General features: G+C 40.8%; 2 protein-coding genes across 4 annotated transcripts in view; one reads left to right on the forward strand and one right to left on the reverse strand.

The window, feature by feature from the left end:
• Window positions 1–5,923, forward strand: part of LOC307164940 (stonustoxin subunit beta-like) — a 50,085-nt gene extending 44,162 nt beyond the window's left edge. For 2 of the 3 annotated variants that reach the window (XM_079882164.1, XM_079882165.1), the window contains exons 6-8: window positions 2,699–2,734; window positions 2,870–2,902; window positions 3,116–5,923. In XM_079882164.1, coding sequence (XP_079738290.1) covers window positions 2,699–2,734; window positions 2,870–2,902; window positions 3,116–3,660 — 614 coding nt within the window. In that variant the 3' untranslated portion in view covers window positions 3,661–5,923. The remainder of the gene's footprint in view (window positions 1–2,698; window positions 2,735–2,869; window positions 2,903–3,115) is intronic. The other variant, XM_079882166.1, reaches the window with a different exon arrangement.
• The window catches only part of LOC307164987 (uncharacterized protein), a 188,619-nt gene that overhangs the window by 56,457 nt on the left and 110,298 nt on the right, over window positions 1–21,864 (reverse strand). The gene's annotated exons all lie outside the window — the stretch shown is intronic.

Here is a 21,864-nt window from a genome sequence, read left to right on the forward strand (position 1 = left end):
GCGGTCAAAAGTGACCGGACACCTGAAATTGTTTTATTTTTTCAAATTTGTAAAATGTAAAATTGTATTTTGAGAGGATTTCATGGTAATTATTCATGTTTATGCAATAATTATGGTCCATTTTGCCACTGAAAATAATTTAAAAACAAATTCAAATTGTTTAAAATATTTTTTCAATTAATGCAGTATTTCAGATTAATATAGAGACTAGGCCTTTTAAATCAATTTTTGAAGGCAGATTAGCGCCATCTGTTGTCATTTTATGGTGTTACCACAAGATGCCTGTATAGCTCTCTATGGAGAGGCTTGTGAATTCTTTAATAATTTTAAAAATTCGTAAAAATTACTTACTTTTAAGATGTGGATTTGAATGTTTTTTTTTTTTTTTTTTTTAGAAATTCTTAAATAATACTTTTTTTTTTATGTTGATTTGAAGTGTACACGTTTTTGCATTATTATAACTACAGCCAAACCTGAATACAGAGGCATTTTGTTACACATAACATTAAAATTCAATAAAAATGTAACAAAAATAAACAGGAATGCTTTATCACAGCTTATCACAGGGGGGAGGGGGGGGGGGGGGGGCAACCAACGGTTTGAAGGTTCAAATGTCAGTCTCAATGCAGCTTCAAAGTCTCGACACGATCCCAGTCGAGAAATACGGGTCTTATCTAGCGGTCATTTTCACAAAAAAAAAACAAACAATTTTTTAAATATATATATATATATATATATATATATATATATATATATATATATATATATATATATATATATATATCGTCTTGTACCATCTCTGAGATGCGCCACATATTACGTCATCACGTTGGAAAGGTCACAAAAAAAAAAAAAAAAAAAATTATAATAAATTAAAACAAAGATGTCATGGACATGGATATCTTGGATGACATCGGGGTGAGTAAATTATCAGCAAAACATTTTTTTGAAAGTGAACTAATCCTTTAAGCCCAATGTAGAAAGACCTCAGTCATCCCTGAAAACAAAATGATTATGATTAATATAAATAATATATTTAACAAATACAAATCTCATTATCTATATTCTTTAATAATAATCATTATTAATGCAAAGCATGCAGAAGTTCATTGTAAAGGAAATAATCCTACTTAAACCTTTCTGCTCTCTTGCTCCAGTTTTTCTAATCGGAAACTCCCACCACCATTTCTACTAGTGCTTAACCGAACCCTCTGAGCGTCCCATACGCTCGTATAACACCAAAAACACAACAGAAATTCATAAAAGACATCAATTTTATTCGCTTGCTGTAATCCAAATCTTTAGAATCCATACTGCGACTGTGACACATCGTCATATGAACGACTTTTGGTGGCGCTTTTGACATTTTCACAATAAATAAATGATCGTGATTACACTTGTCTGTCGGTTATGTTTTTCTTCATAACGTTACGTAGTCTGAAGTAATGGTTATGTGTTAGGCGTAGCGGCCAAATCCAACGGGTCAAAACATCTTTTTAATGTTATATTGTTTCTAAAATTGTAATTTTCCAAATTCCGCCACATCTCTGTTCATTACGTTTTATTCTGTTTAAATTCTGTATAAAAAGGGTATGTTTAGGTAAAAGGAAAATGATACAGATATCTTTATGCTATGAAAGATTTGTAAATATGTGACGTTCTGTAGCTGTAAAAACGTAATAATGCTACGTTTAAATGTTGCAGATACGTCCACATTATACATTTTAGCATCTATCCACATGTACAAAAAAAAAGTACATTTTAGTGTCTCTGAAAATGACGTATTAATACCTACGTATTAACAATGGGACCAGGCTGTTCAATGATAAAATGAGAAAGATGAGAACAGATTCAATATTTTAGCAGATTAAAGCTAAATATACTGTATGAATTAGTTCCCCACATTATGACAGCAATATTACAGACAACACAACTCACCGTATTCTCTGTTGCCAGTTTGTCTTATTGCAAATACTTGAACGAGTTGAACGTGCTTTAAGCCAATAATTAAAACCAGGATATCTGACATTAAATCCCCATACTCTGTGACTTTAAGTAGACACTATTTATGACAACAATGCATTTATGAACATGAAGGAAACTTTTGATATTTACTGTTAAAATCACATATTTAAATACTGCTGATTCTATTGATACCAAAAGCTGAATGAATATCTGATAACAATATATTTTTAAGAATTTAAGAGATATGATTTTGTGATATCAGCATTTAAAACCAAACATCAATGATGCATTTTTATGATTTTAATAATTAGACCTAAAATGTGGCTTTCATGTATTCACAGAAATTCCCATAATAAGCAGTAGAATGATTAAAATGATTGAGCATTAGACATGTATTGATCAATTGATGTCTCTTTGAAAAAGAATAAAAAGGAGGTTGAGCTTTAATCCAAGTCTTATAAAGCAATATGATTACTTTGTATATGATTAACCATATTCCCTCTGATCAAATCTGTGCTCAGTTCATGTCTACAGAAGCCAAATCAAATATGGTGACATGTCAATAATATCAAACCCTCAACAGTGATTGTGTCAGGATCTGGGCTCTGTAAACAGCAGAGACATCTCTAAATATCTTCTGTGTTGGAGGATTTCTGCATGTGTTAGCAATGGATGCAGGATCACTTTCTCTCGACATGATAATCACTCTCTTCATGTCTGTTGATTTCCACAGCCACTGTTCCCAAGACTAGGTGTGAGTTCCTTCAATGTAAGTCAGAAAACAAGCAGAGACATTTCTAAATATCTTCTGTGTTGGAGGATTTCTGCATGTGTTAGCAATGGATGCAGGATCACTTTCTCTTGACTTGATAATCACACTCTTCATGTCTGTTGATTTCCACAGATGTTCCCAAGACCAGGTGCGAGTTCCTTCAATGTAAGTCAGAAAACAAGCAGAGAAACTCACTGAGTGTGTTCATGTTCTTCCTGTAGAAGCTGAAAGAAAACATGACAGAAGAGTTTTAGAGTTGATCAAGTGAATGATGATTAAACTGCACTTAGCCACTGCTGATACATTGAACATGAAGAGTTCAGAGACATTAAAAGATCAGACAGATTCATAATTCCTGATGTGTTTTATCTCCATCAGATTCCCGTCAGCTCACTCTGGATCCGAACACAGTGCATAAACGCCTCCGTCTGTCTGATGAGAACAGAGTGATTACTGACACTCTCAGAGAGCTTCAGTCGTATCCTGATCATCCAGACAGATTTGATCGTCATGCTCAGGTGTTGTGTAGAGAGAGTGTGTGTGGACGCTCTTACTGGGAGATTGAGTGGAGTGGTGGTGATGGTGTGTCTATATCAGTGTCCTATAAGAGCATCTGCAGGAAGGGAGACGGTTATGAGTGTTTGTTAGGATATAATGTTCAGTCCTGGAGTTTGTACTGCTTTCCCTCCAGATACTCATTCCTACACAATGGCAAAGCGACTCCTCTCCCTGTAGTGTCCAGTCGTAGAATAGGAGTGTATGTGGATCACAATGCAGGAACTCTGTCCTTCTACAGCGTCAGCGGAGACACAATGAGCCTCATCCACACAGAGCAGACCACATTCAATCACCCGCTCTATCCGGGGTTTTGGGTTAGTTCTGGATCATCATTGAAACTGTTGATGAATGAGAATAGACTGTAGAGAGATTCTACTCATAATGCTTTGAGCTTCATGATAAATCAGTAACAGTGAGATGTTACAGAGTCTCTTATTTTCTCTTCATTACATTAATAACACAGCTGAACTTCTGTCACTGAAATATCATGTCAGAATAAATGTGTGTAATAAATCCTCATATAGACATCAGTGTGTGTGACGGTGTGTATCTGTGCTTTTCTCAAGCTCTGTTTGTGTTGATGAAGATCAGCTTCATTTAGTTTCACAGTAGATTCACATCAATCAATTTATAAATCATGTAGAAGTGAGATTTGTTAAACGTATTTTAATCCAGGTGTATTTTATGGGTTCAAGCACTGAAGCCGCTGCGACATTATTTGCACTGTTTTATCAGTTTTTATTACATGGCTTGGTTGAATTCTAATGTAGAATGTGGTCTAATGTAGAAAACCATTGCCATGAAAAACAGATATTATACAGACACCTGATATTTAATCTTATTAGATGTTTAGTTCACTGCATCTGATGGATTATACTTTTGGATTATAAAACATTTGCAATGTGTTTGTAAAAGCTGTTTTAGTGCAAGTTTGGCCTGAGTTACTGCACTCCCTGTTCTGACCAGCAGGAGTCGAGTCGCCAGCGTGTGGCGATTCCAACAATTCGAAACACTGAATCATTTTGTTCAGTTGATTCAGAGCTTTGAAAAGCTTGGTTTCTCCCATCACTAGTCGACTCTGAACTTCACAAAAGTACACAACAGGACAGTCTGAGGACTGATGTTTGCTGAGCTTCAGTTTTAAAACACCAGCCGTTATATCAATGGGAATGATAGATGACGGCTGTGATATTAATGTTCTCAGCTCTAGGATTAGAAATCAATCTATCCCCTTTCATTTGTATGTTTAATGCACTTTAAGATGAAATGTTTCCTCACATAAACCTCTGTTTACACCTGTAAGTTCTGTTCTAAGTCTTAATAACACACCTGTTGGGAATCTAACTTCTCTCATACTGGAAAGCACTGCTTTAAGTTCATGAAGATCGATTTTCCCAGTTAAGGGTTAAAAACCACAGAAGATCCTGATGATGCTCCTTTGGACGAGATGAGAGGCGTTATGATGTGTCACACACACACACACACACACACACACACACACACACACACACACACACACACACACACAAATATCTATATCTATCTATCTATCTATCTATCTATATATATATGTAAAGGGATAATGTAGAGCGAGGCGGTTGTACTGCGTCCTCCGGTTATTGCGTTCACCATGGCTGCCTGTTACTTATCACTGAACTACTTCACTCTTGCATCACCCGAAAGTTTCTTTTTTTGTTGTTTTCTTGATTCCATTTTAATGGTTTAATTAAATTGTTATAACCAATTATTTAAAATGTAATGATTTAAGCAAAACTTTCTTCAAAGGTTAAACCAAACTTTTATTTTGACAGGTTGCCGTGTGGACCTTTGAGTCTGTGTTTTATGATATGACGATAGTTTTTCTCAAATGAAGCTAAAATGCTGCTGAAGTGACTCTCAGAGCGGCTGTGTTGATGAAGTGCATTAATGTCCTCATATACGTTAGGCTGAAAACATTGCGAGCGTCATGCCTGGCTCAGTGTGTGTGTGGTAAATGAAACAGCGCGTCTGTTCCATTCATTCACAGAGACGCGCAGAACATGCATGATTCCTATTTAAATAGACTTTATGCGGTTTAATATTGTTGTGTGAAACATGCAATTTATTCTGTTATGACTCATATAAACAGGCTTATATTGGCTATAATAATGCCTTTATGTAAAGGAAAACACTGTAATAGATTTCTTATAAGGGAAATCTTTATGTAAAGGAAAACACTGTATAAGGTTTTTATAAGAAATCTTATTATAAGGAAACACTGTATAAGGTTTTTATAAGAAATCTTATTATAAGGAAACACTGTATAAGGTTTTTATAAGAAACCTTATTATTAAGACAAACACTGTAAAGAGTTTTTATAAGAAACCCTTGAATCTGGTTCATAGAAAAGACACTGAGACATGTTTTTATTTGAAATTGTTTTATTGGTTTATAGAAAAGACACCACAACTGTTGTTTGTAAAAACATTTATTAAGAAAATGGTTTATAAAAAAGAGACACTGCAATTGGTGATGTAAAGTCATTTATTGAGAAGATGGTTTATAAAGAAAAACAGACCACACTGAATGTTGTAAGCATTTATTAAGCATATGGCAGAGTAGAGAGAAATTGAAAATGTATTAGAAAGAGCTTTACTAAAGAAGGAAGAAAAATGCAATCATTACCGTCTATGTGTTGCGGACGAGACACAGAAGATACAGCGATGAAGAAAAGGTCCAGAAGAAGGAGGACGGAGAGACAAAGGCTTTATAACCAAGTCCTAGGGGGTTTCCAGGAGAGGATGACCAATGAACAAGTTTTAGGGAGTTTCCAGGAGGAGATTTCTGAAGATGTCCAAAAGTTGATGGACTTTAAAAGAGCTGGAATGACATGTCCAGTCAGACGCTGATCCACCAAGGACGGCCTCTCCGGTGTTAGATGCCTTGCCATTGCGCCTCATGAAGATGAAAGCTTGTAAATTATTTGGTTTTGATTTACTTTTATTTTTATTTTATATATTAGTACCGTTTATGTAAACTAGTTAACCTGTATTTATTAAAAAATACATATAATTGAAATTAAGAAGCTTGCCTGCCTTAAGTCTGTTTTACAAAATATTGAGCTGAACTAAACCACGGAGCAGTCTTTCGACTGGATTGTAAGTATGGAAATTAATATACTTACTGTTTAGAACGAATTCGACTGACTTTACCTAACCTGAGAATAAACAAAATAAGGTAGAAGGTGTCTATATTTAATACCCAAACAAGGGGTTAAATTAAGCACCATAAAACAATATTGACAGACACTGGTCTATATCGCAATTTTATTTAAGTTTACTGACCTACTTTTCATCTAAAGGTAACTAAAGCCCCTTTCACACAGCGCGATGATCCTGGCAAATTGCCGGGAAATTGCCAGAACGCCTTCTGGCAATTTACATAGTAACAAATAGTAACATAGTACTAGTAACGTAGTACATAGTTACATAGTAACAAGTTCCTGGCAATTTACATAGTAACATTGCTGTGTTCAGTCCCGGAACGCGCGCTGTGTGAACAAAAGCCGTAATAATGCCGTGTCGTAGTGATGACACTGAAGCCGGGATCGTTCACTAGCTAATGAAACGGTACGTAATGCGCAAGTTTATGATCGGATCAGAGAAAAAAAAATGCACAAGCGTGGTTTCTCTCTCTCTCTCTCTCTAGAGAGAGAGAGAGAGGATGAGGATTGAAATCACCTTTATTTACAACATAGGTAAAAACCAGTCTGTGTTACCACTAACAATCTGCATTACAAAATCTCAATTACGAAAAACACACACAAAAAAATTAAATAAATAAATAAATAAAAAAGACAACAAAATGACTTAAAAAGTCAACATTAAATCATCATTTTCATTAACTGTGCATAACACTCCATTTATGGCCCAAGTATTCACAAACACTGGTAAGCACCCAACCAATTTATAGTATGCATATTCTATCCTAAGCCTTGATGCTACCAAACCCTTAAACATCATCAAAGGATCTAAAGTATCTTTGCCAAGCATCTCATTTTTCCTTGTTTTCCAAATAGTGAGTTTGGCAGTTCCAAACACAAAAGTTAGTAAAACCAAAACATGTTTACGACTAGCAAAATACTTTGGCCCAAAAATAAACAATTGAGGAGATAAATCTTCACCTAAAGATGATATCCATTGAGATAAAAAGGAGAATAAATTACCCAACCGTACACATTGCACAAAGAGATGAAAAATAGTTTCGTTTTCAGAACAAAATACACAACCCACCTCTACATTTGGATTGAGGTGCACCACATGTCTTTTCGTAGCTATTGCACTGTGTACAATCCTCCATTGTAAATCACCAGTCCGTTTATCAATGGGGCGTTTATACAGTGACCGCCAGCTACCTTCGGGGGAGATATCTACTCCAAAAAAATCAGTCCATTTAGATGACTTTACTCCGGAGAGAAGATGTGCATTGGTCACTTTCACACAAATCACATACAGAGCTTTTTTCCCAACAGACTCAAAAATATCCAGCTGAAGAGTTTTGAAAGACAATATGAGATTTTCCTCCTCATGCCATCCCCTTCCGTTAGCAGCTATCATCAAGGATGGAAAATCATAGTCACGTCCAGCCATCCACTCTTTGATATGGTTAGAGTTGTTGATAAAAAGTATCTGATCATAGTTCAGTTCTCCAAGTACTTCATCAGTTACTTGTTTCAAAAATCTAACAGATTTTATCCCTGTTCTCTCACTCAGGATCTCCGAACTGATGCTTAAAATGTGTCCAAGTTTTACACATCCAACAGCTATCAGCCGTGATGACAAATTAACCCTCTGAGGTCGGCAAACGCGCCTGCGCGTTTTGCTGGATTTTCTTCACATTGTAGCACAATAAACTTAAATTTCTCCGTCATTTATGGTCATACAGAAAAAAGAAATATAAAAAAAGAATCTGTGATATTTCTACTTTTGTATGTGTCCACTTACAATCAAATCAAAACATTGTGCTTTTGTAAAATAAAGAAAATAAACAGGATGTGCTTTCTGCCTCTCCGTCGCGGTGAACTTTTTTTTCTTGAGCACGTCTATAAACTGAAACAAAACTCAGCGAATACTTGTCACACATTTATGAGCCATATACCTTTATAAACATTTAAGTGTGTACTTTTAAATGATCGGATTCAAACTGAAAACAAATATTCTCTGTTTAAGTAATTTGTATAAAACCAACAAGATGTCCAGCTTCTCAAACGCTTCCTAATTACTTTTAATTTGAACACGCCCACTCGCGCAAAAGAGATTCACATGCAAATCTCCACATGGAACGCGAACGCCCTCATTACCTCAACAACAAAACACCAAAACACTTCACAAGTCTCTGCTTTTCGTCGAGTTTGAAAGGCGCACCGTGAGCTTACATTGGATTTAGGCTACCTCAGAAGAAGAAGAACGCGATTTGAAGACAAGAAAGATACAGGTAAGAAATTCTTACATATTAGTTTGTTATTGTTGCATAAATGTCACATTGCAGTTGAACTGTTGCTAGATATATGGTGAATATTATAATATTTAGACCCGTGTTTACTGTTACTGTGTTTGTGGATATCTGCTCAAACGTAGATATGTATATGGTAACCATAATGTTTCATATTTGAGCGCGATCGCGTTTGAATGTATCATATTTGATACATTCGAAAAGCAAAACGCACCAAACGGCTTCATGTTTTTACTATTATCTCATTTCATATCATCATAACGAATGGAAACATTTGAAGTAACATGATAATCAATATATTTTTCTCTAGCTTAGTTGTTACTGAAATATTTTAGAAGATTTATAGGCTGCTATGGTTATTGTTATTATTATTTTATGCAGCACTGCGCATAGCCTATGCCTACAAGGCACAACAAACCTGGTGTTCATTATATTATTGTTGGAAACATTTGTGTGTGTGTGTGTGTGTATTCTGTGAATTTTAAAAAGCAATTTTTACCAGAAAAATCTAAAATGTATTCCCAAAATCGTGCAGGCCTTTCTCTTGATATCAGTATGTTCACTTTTTTTTTTTTTCAGGGCCCAGATGCCACTCCTGCTGACTTCAACATTCACACGAGTCTCTGTACATGAACATGGTAAAGTGAAAATCAAACACCTTGGAAATGAAAGGTATGTACAATGTTTTTAGGAATGGCACAAAGGTCTCTGTCTTTGGATCATTGGTTATCTTTGGATTATGTTGTGTTGTAAATAAATCAAACAATCTAAAAGCCATTCTTTTTTAAATCTCCTCATTCTTTGTGCAAGGTTGCTCAGAATGATAGGGGCCTGATAGCTCCTAATAGGGCCGTTAGAGGAGGGTCTTTGTCTTTCTCAGGTGTGAAAAGCTTACATATTAATGAGCTCCCGCATAAAGCTTTGTGGCACAAAACACGTCGTAAAAATTTTAAATCAATATATTGTCTTATCTGAATGAGCAGTCAGGGTTATTTTCACATCGTTTTAGAGCAAATATTCTAGGCTACGTCATACAATTTTCAAAAGTCTTGTGAAGAAATAATCAGTATGGGTTTCATGACCTTATTTCAGTGAGAATTTTTTTTTGTATTTTCACAAACCACGCATAAATGTCATTATCTCAAAACTACAAACTTTTACATACATGCTGCTGACATATTATTGTAGCAGAGTGTGTGCTGAATACAGTGTAATTAGACTTTAGCCATGAAAATGTCACAAGTAACAGAAATAAGCACAAATGTCAGAGCATGTCAGAACACCTCCAAGGCCCAGAAAACAGCTCAGACCCCAGAGGTTTAACAGAGCACAGGTGTCTAGAAGGTAAGAAGGGGTTCTGGAACAATGGCTCTTCCATCAGCCAAAAACCCGCATGTAATCCAGCAGGTCTTGAGACAGAGAAAACTTTCCATGCTTCCATCACAGATCTGTAGAAGGGAGTCAAATCTGTGAGAATTGATTCATTCAAGTTCAATAAAAAGAGATGTTTGTCAAGTCCCATGTTGCCTGCTTTCCTCAAGAGTGCAACTGCAGTGTTGGACCAAGCAATGTCACCATAATACAGCAGTCTCTGAGCAGCTTGCAGACGAAAGGCCATGAGTCTTGATCTGATGTCCACAAGACCTTGCCCCCCTTCTTGCACTGGCAAAAAAAGTACAGCTGATCGGACCCAATGCTGTCCTGACCAAAAAATTCACCAGCATCCTTTGAATGTCTTGAACTAGTCCAACGGGAGGCTGTAACACAATAAATTTATGCCACAGCGCAGAAGCGACCAAGTTATTGGCAACTACAACTCTCCCCCTATAGGATAGCTGGGGTAGCAACCAGTTCCACCTAGACAATCGGGTGCACACTCTCTCCAAAACTCCCTCCCAGTTTTTCTTCTGAAACTCTTCTGATCCCAAAAACACACCAAGTAATTTCAGCCCTTTTCTATTCCAGTTTAAACTACTTGGTAGTTGTGGGAGATTTTCTAGATTTCTTTGACCTGACCAGAAAGCTTCAGTCTTATCCCAGTTTACTTTAGCTGATGATGCCCCTTCATACAGCTCAAGTGCTCTAGACAAAGCTTTTATATCATTATTGTCATTGACAAACACTGTAACATCATCAGCGTAAGCAGTAATTGTAGTTCTTAAATGTTGAGGCATTGTAGGTATTGATAAACCATTTAGAGTTTTTCTTATATTGGAAAGTAAGGGCTCAATAGCAATACTATACAATTGTCCTGATAGAGGGCAACCTTGTCTGATTCCCCTTGAAACCACAATAGGCCGACTTAGGCCACCCCCCACCTTGACCATACAAGAAGCTCCAGTGTACAACAAACGTATCCATTTGATAAAATCCTGACCAAACCCGAATGCAGCAAGTAGATTAAAAAGATAGTTATGATCAACGCGATCAAACGCCTTTTCTTGATCTAAAGCAATCAATCCAACCTCTACATTAAACATTTTACAGATATCCAAGGTATCCCTCACTAAAAAAAGATTATCTATTATAGATCTTTTCGGAATGCAGTAGGTTTGGTCTTGATGAATTATCAAATGTAAAAACTTCTTAAGCCTATTGGACAGACATTTAGACAAGATTTTATACTCTGTTGTTAATAAAGCAACAGGTCTCCAGTTCTTTAACAGAGTCAAGTCTCCCGTTTTAGGTAATAGGGACAATACAGCACGTTGACATGTAGCAGGTAAAGTGCCATCTTTATAACTTTCACAGAAAACTTCATAAAGGTCCATTCCAATATACTCCCAAAAATGTTTATAAAATTCAGAAGTCAACCCATCAATTCCAGAAGAACGTCCGGATTTCAACTGTCCAACAGCAATAGTGAGTTCTTGAAAAGTAATTTGTGTGTCCAAAGCAGTCTTAGAAACAGAGTCTATTTGAGGAAGTTCATGCAAAAGTTGCGCTGCACAACTAGAGTTACAATGATCAGCTTTGTATAGAGAAGAATAAAAACCAACAGCATGACGACGCATTTCTATAATGTCATTTGTAATCTTCCCATCTGGACGACGTAAACATGTCATCTGCTTAGACTGTGCCACTGAACGCTCTAAATTAAAAAAATAGGCACTTGGGGCATCCATCTCAGTAACTGATGTAAAACGTGACCTCACCAAAGCTGCTTTCACCCTCTCATTCAAATGAAAACGCCTCGTTTACGACTGTAACCTCGGTTCCCTGAAGAGGGAACGAGCGTTGCGTCGAGTTTGACGCTATGGGAACGCTTTGCGTGATGACGTCTTGAAGCACATGTAAAATCAGTCCAATGGTGTGGCGGAACGTCAGAGGCGGGTGACGTCACGTACCAGGAAGCTATAAAAGCCGGCCCGAAACAGAAAACGAAAGCTTCGTAAAGTCTGAAGTCGTGCTGACAGGCATGAAGGAGATATGGCAAGGTGACGCAACGCTCGTTCCCTCTTCAGGGAACCGAGGTTACAGTCGTAACCGAGGCGTTCCCTTTCAAGGGAACTCGCGTTGCGTCGAGTTTGACGCTATGGGAACGTCTATACCAACGCCTCCATAGCTACAAATGTCTGTCCTGTGTGAAATCTGGTGAGCAGCACTAGGAAGACAAAACATGAGACCCTGGAGCAGAGTCTAGATCCAGAGAGTAGAACCTGACGAAAGTGTGCGGTGAGGACCAGCCTGCCGCATCACAGACGTCCTGTAACGATACTCCTGATATAAGGGCCTTAGAGGCCGCCATACTCCTCGTAGAGTGCGACCGGACAGCCAAAGGAGAAGGCTGCCCAGCCGCCTCATAAGCAAGTGAGATAGCCTCGACCACCCACTTGCTCATCCTTTGCTTAGACACCGGACCTCCCTTGTTAGGGGACCCAAAGCATACAAATAACTGATCACTTTTACGCCACCGGGCAGCTCTGTGGACATAAGCGTCTAACGCCCGAACTGGGCAAAGCAAATTATTAGCCTCCTGGTCCGCATTCTGAAAGGGAGGAGGACAAAAGGCCTGCAGAACAATAGGTCTGGCCACATTAGTGGGGACCTTGGGGATATAACCCGGTCTTGGATGAAGAAAGGCTTTAACCATACCCGGAGCAAACTCTAAGCATGACGGGGCAACCGACAATGCTTGCAGATCCCCTATTCTCTTGAGAGAAGAAATAGCAAGAAGGAAAAGAGCTTTCAGAGTTAAAAACTTCTCAGGAACCTCCTCAATGGGCTCAAAGGGGGCCAGGGAAAGGCCTTGCAGAGCAATGGACAAATCCCAAGGTGGCACCCTAGAGCGAACTGCAGGCCTCAGCCTCCAAGTGCCACGAAGGAAACGAGATACCAAAGGGTCTTTCCCCACAGACATTCCACCCAAAGGAATGTGGTAAGCACCTATGGCCGCCACATAAACCTTTAAAGTGGACGGGGTCAGACCTGCCGTGAACCGGTCCTGCAGGAACTCCAGCACTGTACCAATTGGGCAGTTAACTGGGTCCAACCGATGGTCACTACACCAAGAAGTGAAGACTCTCCACTTCAGGGCATAAAGTTTCCTCGTGGAGGGAGCTCTGGACTGTAGAATGGTCTCAACAACCTCAGTTGAGAGACCTGACTCTATGAGCTGGGCCCCCTCAGAGGCCAAGCCCACAGGTTCCACAGTTCTGGGCGGGGGTGAAATATTGAACCCCCTGCTTGGGACAGAAGGTCCCTCCTGACAGGAAGCTCCAGAGGATGCCCGTCGAGGAGGGACACAAGATCGGGAAACCATACTCTGCCCGGCCAACGCGGGGCTATAAGAAGCAGGCAAACCCGGTCCCTGCGAACTCTCTCCAGAACTCCCGGGAGCAGAGCAACTGGGGGATAGGCGTACAGACGTAGCCTCGGCCACGCCTGTACCATAGCATCCAGTCCGAGAGGAGCTGGATGCGTGAGGGAGAACCAAAGTGGACAGTGAGACGTCTCTCGAGATGCAAACAGATCCACTTGAGCTTGGCCAAACTCCCTCCATATCAGCTCCACCACCTCGGGGTGGAGCCTCCATTGCCCGGGCCTCGGCCCCTGTCTCGACAGAGTGTCTGCTCCTATATTCTGGACCCCGGGGATGTAGGCTGCCCTGAGTGACAGCAACTTCCCCTGGGACCACAAGAGGATATGGCGTGCCAGATTGGATAATGGGCGCGAGCGCAAACCCCCTTGGTGGTTGATATAGGCGACTACCGACGTGTTGTCCGTATGCACTAACACATGGTGTCCCCTGAGATCTGTGATAAAGCTCCTCAGAGCCCGGAAGACAGCTAACATCTCTAGGCGATTGATATGCCAGGAACGATGATGGTCTTCCCACAGACCTTGAGACGAGCGACCCTCCAGGATCGCTCCCCAACCCGTGAGGGAAGCATCCGTCGTTAGCAGTTTGCGACGACAAGGAGCTCCCAACACTGGGCCCTGGGACAGGAACCAAGGTTTCTTCCACATAACCAAGGCACGTAAGCATCGCCGCGTGACCTTGATTGTGCGAAATGGGTTGCCCCTCGGGGAAAACCCCCTGGTCCTGAGCCACCACTGCAGGGGCCTCATGTGCAGCAGTCCAAAAGGTATCATGTTGGAAGCTGCTGCCATGAGACCCAACAGTCTCTGGAACTGTTTGACAGTGAGTAGCTGGCCTAGCTTTACACTTTTCACAGCTGCAAGGATGGACTCTATACGTGGCGGTGACAGGCGCGCCTGCATCGACACTGAATCCCAAACCACGCCTAAGAAAGTGGTCCTCTGGAGTGGAGAAAGCACACTCTTCTTGGCGTTCAGCCGTAACCCCAACTCTTTCATATGGGCGAGAACAACATCTCGATGTTGAACCGCCATCTGATGCGACTGAGCTAAAATCAACCAGTCGTCGATGTAGTTCATGATGCGAATACCCTGGAGGCGCAGGGGCGCCAGAGCTGCATCCACGCATTTGGTGAAAGTGCGGGGTGATAAAGCCAGGCCGAATGGAAGAACTCGATATTGGTATGCCTTGCCCCCGAAAGCAAACCTCAGGAACTTCCAATGACACGGACGGATGGAAATATAGAAATATGCGTCCTTGAGGTCTATCGTGACAAACCAGTCCTCGGACCTGATCTGTGGCACGATTTGTCTCAATGTTAACATTTTGAACTTGAGCTGCATGACTGACTCGTTCAGAACTCGAAGATCTAAAATGGGACGCAATCCCCCGTCCTTTTTTGGAACTATGAAGTACCGGCTGTAAACCCGCTCAGCAGCCTCAAAGAAAGAACGGCGGGGAAGAAGTTTTTGCAGTGCAGCTGCCTGTTTAGAAGCTTCTTGTGATTTAGCTACAGCACTGTTAACTGCATCACCAAATAGACCAACAGTGGAGACCGGAGCATCTAAGAGAACGTGTTTCTCCTTATCTTTTATATCGCTCAGATTGAGCCACAGATGCCTCTCAGTAGCCACCAGGGCTGCCATAGACCGCCCGTCTGTAAGACACTGGTTTCCCCCACGATCTCGACACCTCGGTGTGTAGATCGGGGAAAAACGGAAGGCTTCTGCGCTGAGGCTGTGCACGAGATGGCAGGAAGCGTTCGTCGAGCTTACTTTTCGAACGAACGTCCTGCCTATCCTCTGGCCACTCAATAGATAATCTCTGAACTGCTCTAGTGACAACATCGAGCAATTCCTCAAACGCATGAGACTGAGGTGGCGAATCCTCAGACTCAGCGTCAATACTAACAACGTCCAACTCCTCAGAGCTGGACAATTGCAGTACTGGTGCCTCCATCGGGGGGGAAGAAACCGCAGCGCGTGCTTCCACACCCTGATGAGAGGTACTGGATCTATCAGAAGGAGGCTGAGATAAGGCAGAGCCCATCTCAACATCCACTGATAAATCCATTTGCGAACCCCAGGTCTGAGATCGACGCCGTGCCTCAGCAGCGGCGGGACCAAAGCCCTGGGGAACGTGATCGGGATTGAACCGAGCCAAGCGGGATCGGAGCGTACGCAATGGAAGCGCGACGCAATGCACACAGTCACCACCCTCGAGTGCTGACTGGGCATGCTCCTCACCCAAACAAACAACACAAAGAGTGTGAGTATCACCTCCCGTTAAATAACGCGGGCAGGGATGGACACACACTCTAAACTGCTGCTTGCTCGCCATACTGAATATATAATATAATATAGACAGACAACACCAAATAACAAGGACAGATTCAACACAGAGCGCAACTGAAGACTCAGAAAAGCTTTCGTTTTCTGTTTCGGGCCGGCTTTTATAGCTTCCTGGTACGTGACGTCACCCGCCTCTGACGTTCCGCCACACCATTGGACTGATTTTACATGTGCTTCAAGACGTCATCACGCAAAGCGTTCCCATAGCGTCAAACTCGACGCAACGCGAGTTCCCTTGAAAGGGAACTTAGCTTTTTCTTTTTCTGTTGTAAGTTGTTGATAAAAACTGGGTCATGTCTTCTTATCATTTCTGTCTCTATATACTCTATATCTCTTTCCAGAGCTTGAATTGTTTCTCGTTGAGTAGTCGTACAATATGCAGTGTACTGTTGACAGGATAGTTTTATTTGAGTTTTTCCAACCTCCCACCATTGTTTTAAATTTTCAAAATCATTTTTCTTCCCCTTCCAATGATTCCAAAAAAACACAAAATGTTCGGAAAATAAAGCATCCTGTAACAGTTTAGCATTAAAATGCCAATAAGAAGATTTTCTTGGAAATTGTGCCATGTTTACTGAAATATATACCAGATGGTGATCAGAAAAACCTACAGGAGTAATAAAACAATCAATAATCCTGTTATTTAAATTTTTTTAAACAAATTCTGTCTAAGCGAGCAGCACTTACTCTATTGTCAGAAATTTTAACCCATGTATATTGTTTATCTACCGGATGCTTGATTCTCCACGTCTAAAAGTTCGGCCTCTTTCACCAATCTTGACAAATAGTTGGATGAAAGCATGTGAGGCTCTTCATTATTACGGTCAACATTAAAACATTCTGTACAATTCCAATCCCCACCAATGATGATGTCTCCATCACTAAAATCCTGTTTTAAGACATAAGTTAGCATTCTAAACAACTGTAATCGCTCATTTCCCACATTTGGTGCATAAACATTTATAAAATAAATTGTCATCCCTTCAATAATAGTTTTGACAGGAATCAGGCGACCTTTTACAAATTCCTCAGTTTTTTCAATGCTAACTTTTATATCTGGAGAAAAAAGAAGAGCAATTCCAGCGCTCAGATTTGTACCATGGCTAAGTGTTATCGCTATGTGTTTCTTGCAGTAAAATGACATGTAAGTTTTTATTTTTCATGATTTCAGACACCAAACCTCGTTTATGACTATCCCTCCCTCCATTAATATTTAATGAACCCACCCTCAAAAGATCCATGTATAAGTTTAGGGAGGAGAGAAAAAAGACAACGGCAGAAGAAACCAGAAGAAATAAAGAGAAGAACACCGCGTGATGCATGGCTAATCGTTTATAAAAATGCTTTTAGCCTCTTCTTTTTGTCCACCATTCTACATTTTCTAATAACTGTAACATGTTTTTTTAAACGAAAACGTTTCTTTTCACTCAGCTGATCAAGATTTACAGTCTTTTGAAGAACCGCCACTGACCTCTCAAATTTTCCAACATCAGGAAAAAATTATTTAATGTTGACTTGTTTTCCAAATGTCTCATCAAGAAACCCATTAATTTCATCTAATGTATTCAAAGAGGGATCTTTAATGGACATATCTTGAGAATCGCCCTCAAGTCCACATACAGACCCTCCTTGGGAGTCACATTCATAATCAAGAAGAGAAACATTTTCGTCAGATGCATCATCATCTACTGCACTACCATCATTACTCAAACACAACTCTCTCTTCCTTATAGCTGACCCAACAACAGACTCACACCTGCTTGGCCCTGCAATTTCCAAACCATCATCTTGCTGGTCATCAGCATTGATATTTTGAACAGTATTTGCAGTATTTTGCTGACATTCATACACATTAGTATTAGCCACAGCATTATCATGTACTTCAATAGCGGACGGCGCCGCATTAGAAACGCTCACCTCTGCTGGACCTGCGTGTTCCTCTTGAGCAGCGCGCTCCTGCTCCACCGCATCTCCCTCGCCTGAGACAGTAGGGCTTTGCCTATCCTCTGGTGCGCGCTCTCTGTGAGGGCATGCGAACTTTTTATGCCCTAAATCGCCGCAATCGAAGCACCTTAAACTGCCAGTGCTTGTGTACACCATATAAGTTTTGCCTTCGTGTCGTACTCGAAATGAAACATCCAGCGTGTTTTCGGGGGAGTCTAAAAACATAAACACCTGTCTTCTAAAAGATGTGACGTGTTTCAAAGACGGGTTGACGATTGACAAAATCGATTGACAAAATTGTGTTCTTTCAAAAACACTACTACAGCTTTATTCATACGAGAAGCGGACACTATATTATCATGTCCTACTTCCCCTCCAGCCGAAATAAGCACGTCTTCCACTGTGACGCCATCCTCGGGCACACACCTAAAGCCATTGCGCAAAGAAAAAAAGACGGCACCTCCTCATGAGACGCCATCTCTCCCTGCGCAATACCCGCAAAAACTAAGTCAAAAAACTAATTTTAAACCATGCAGAAAATAAGAGAAAACAAAATCCCCGTAATAAAGACTATGTGAAAAAAAAACACAGCTCAGGTCTCACCCAGCACCACTCTCACCCACAAACTCCCAACATGCACCACGTGTGTGAGAGAGAGAGAGAGAGAGAGAGAGAGAGAGAGATCGCAGCTCATAAGCAAACTTAAGACGCTGCTGAGACATTACAGGTCACATCGATGTCATGTGTCTTTACGGGATTTTTACGGGTTGTGTGTGAACACTCTCTAATTCCGGAAAATCACTGGCAGTGTGAATGAACCAAAGTCAAACAAACCCGGGTCAAATCCCGGGTCACTTTATCCGTGTATTTTCCGGAATCACTGTGTGAAAGGGGCTTAAGTAACCACCGGAAGTGCGAGTACACTGCTTGGCGATTTCGAACGTTCCGAAGCCAGGAAATGCGATAAAGGCCTATACCAGATGTACTACATTCTACATTAGAATTAAACCAAGCAGCACTTGTAAAACATTTTTTGTTTGTCTTGATGAATGATGTGTGAGTCTGAAGAGTCTGAACAGATGAATGATGTGTGAGACTGAAGAGTCTGAACAGATGAATGATGTGTGAGACTGAAGGGTCTGAACAGATGAATGATGTGCGAGTCTGAAGAGTCTGAACAGATGAATGATGTGCGAGTCTGAAGAGTCTGAACAGATGAATGATGTGCGAGTCTGAAGGGTCTGAACAGATGAATGATGTGCGAGTCTGAAGAGTCTGAACAGATGAATGATGTGCGAGTCTGAAGGGTCTGAACAGATGAATGATGTGTGAGACTGAAGGGTCTGAACAGATGAATGATGTGTGAGACTGAAGAGTCTGAACAGATGAATGATGTGTGAGACTGAAGGGTCTGAACAGATGAATGATGTGTGAGACTGAAGAGTCTGAACAGATGAATGATGTGTGAGTCTGAAGGGTCTGAACAGATGAATGATGTGTGAGTCTGAAGAGTCTGAACAGATGAATGATGTGTGAGTCTGAAGAGTCTGAACAGATGAATGATGTGTGAGTCTGAAGGGTCTGAACAGATGAATGATGTGTGAGTCTGAAGAGTCTGAACAGATGAATGATGTGTGAGTCTGAAGGGTCTGAACAGATGAATGATGTGTGAGTCTGAAGGGTCTGAACAGATGAATGATGTGCGAGTCTGAAGGGTCTGAACAGATGAATGATGTGCGAGTCTGAAGGGTCTGAACAGATGAATGATGTGCGAGTCTGAAGAGTCTGAACAGATGAATGATGTGCGAGTCTGAAGGGTCTGAACAGATGAATGATGTGTGAGTCTGAAGGGTCTGAACAGATGAATGATGTGTGAGTCTGAAGGGTCTGAACAGATGAATGTTGTGTGAGTCTGAAGGGTCTGAACAGATGAATGATGTGTGAGTCTGAAGAGTCTGAACAGATGAATGATGTGTGAGACTGAAGGGTCTGAACAGATGAATGATGTGTGAGACTGAAGAGTCTGAACAGATGAATGATGTGCGAGTCTGAAGAGTCTGAACAGATGAATGATGTGTGAGTCTGAAGGGTCTGAACAGATGAATGATGTGTGAGACTGAAGGGTCTGAACAGATGAATGATGTGTGAGTCTGAAGGGTCTGAACAGATGAATGATGTGCGAGTCTGAAGAGTCTGAACAGATGAATGATGTGTGAGACTGAAGGGTCAGAACAGATGAATGATGTGCGAGTCTGAAGGGTCTGAACAGATGAATGATGTGTGAGTCTGAAGGGTCTGAACAGATGAATGATGTGCGAGTCTGAAGGGTCTGAACAGATGAATGATGTGCGAGTCTGAAGGGTCTGAACAGATGAATGATGTGCGAGTCTGAAGGGTCTGAACAGATGAATGATGTGTGAGTCTGAAGGGTCTGAACAGATGAATGATGTGTGAGACTGAAGGGTCTGAACAGATGAATGATGTGCGAGTCTGAAGGGTCTGAACAGATGAATGATGTGCGAGTCTGAAGGGTCTGAACAGATGAATGATGTGTGAGTCTGAAGGGTCTGAACAGATGAATGATGTGCGAGTCTGAAGGGTCTGAACAGATGAATGATGTGTGAGTCTGAAGGGTCTGAACAGATGAATGATGTGTGAGTCTGAAGGGTCTGAACAGATGAATGATGTGTGAGACTGAAGGGTCTGAACAGATGAATGATGTGTGAGACTGAAGAGTCTGAACAGATGAATGATGTGTGAGTCTGAAGGGTCTGAACAGATGAATGATGTGTGAGACTGAAGAGTCTGAACAGATGAATGATGTGTGAGTCTGAAGGGTCTGAACAGATGAATGATGTGCGAGTCTGAAGGGTCTGAACAGATGAATGATGTGCGAGTCTGAAGGGTCTGAACAGATGAATGATGTGTGAGACTGAAGGGTCAGAACAGATGAATGATGTGCGAGTCTGAAGGGTCTGAACAGATGAATGATGTGTGAGTCTGAAGGGTCTGAACAGATGAATGATGTGCGAGTCTGAAGGGTCTGAACAGATGAATGATGTGTGAGACTGAAGGGTCAGAACAGATGAATGATGTGCGAGTCTGAAGGGTCTGAACAGATGAATGATGTGTGAGTCTGAAGGGTCTGAACAGATGAATGATGTGCGAGTCTGAAGGGTCAGAACAGATGAATGATGTGCGAGTCTGAAGGGTCTGAACAGATGAATGATGTGTGAGTTTGAAGGGTCAGAACAGATGAATGATGTGTGAGTCTGAAGGGTCTGAACAGATGAATGATGTGCGAGACTGAAGGGTCTGAACAGATGAATGATGTGTGAGTCTGAAGGGTCTGAACAGATGAATGATGTGCGAGTCTGAAGGGTCAGAACAGATGAATGATGTGCGAGTCTGAAGGGTCTGAACAGATGAATGATGTGTGAGTTTGAAGGGTCAGAACAGATGAATGATGTGTGAGTCTGAAGGGTCTGAACAGATGAATGATGTGTGAGTCTGAAGGGTCTGAACAGATGAATGATGTGTGAGTCTGAAGGGTCTGAACAGATGAATGATGTGCGAGTCTGAAGTGTCACGACTGGGTTCAAAAACAAAACTGAGGACTCAATTGCAGAAAACCAAAATGGGATTTTAATAAAATAGAAGCAAAATACAATGATAAACAAAACTCCCACGCGGGGGAAAACACTAGAATAATATAAACAAACCAAAACACTGGGAAACAAACACAAGAACATTAGAAAACGTAACAGCACAATACAACAGACACAAGGAGACTAAATAGGGAGGCAAACAAAAGAGGGTAACGATGACAACAGGTGGAAAGAATTAAACCAATAACAAGATAACAAGAAGGGCGGGGCTAACAATGAACACGAGCACATGGCTCAACACAACAAACACCCAAGTGCAAAACAAGACAGGACAAACTTGTGACATAACCCCCT

The sequence above is a fragment of the Squalius cephalus genome, assembly GCF_949319135.1.
Source record: "Squalius cephalus genome assembly, chromosome: 9".
Classification (NCBI taxonomy): Eukaryota; Metazoa; Chordata; class Actinopteri; order Cypriniformes; family Leuciscidae; genus Squalius; species Squalius cephalus.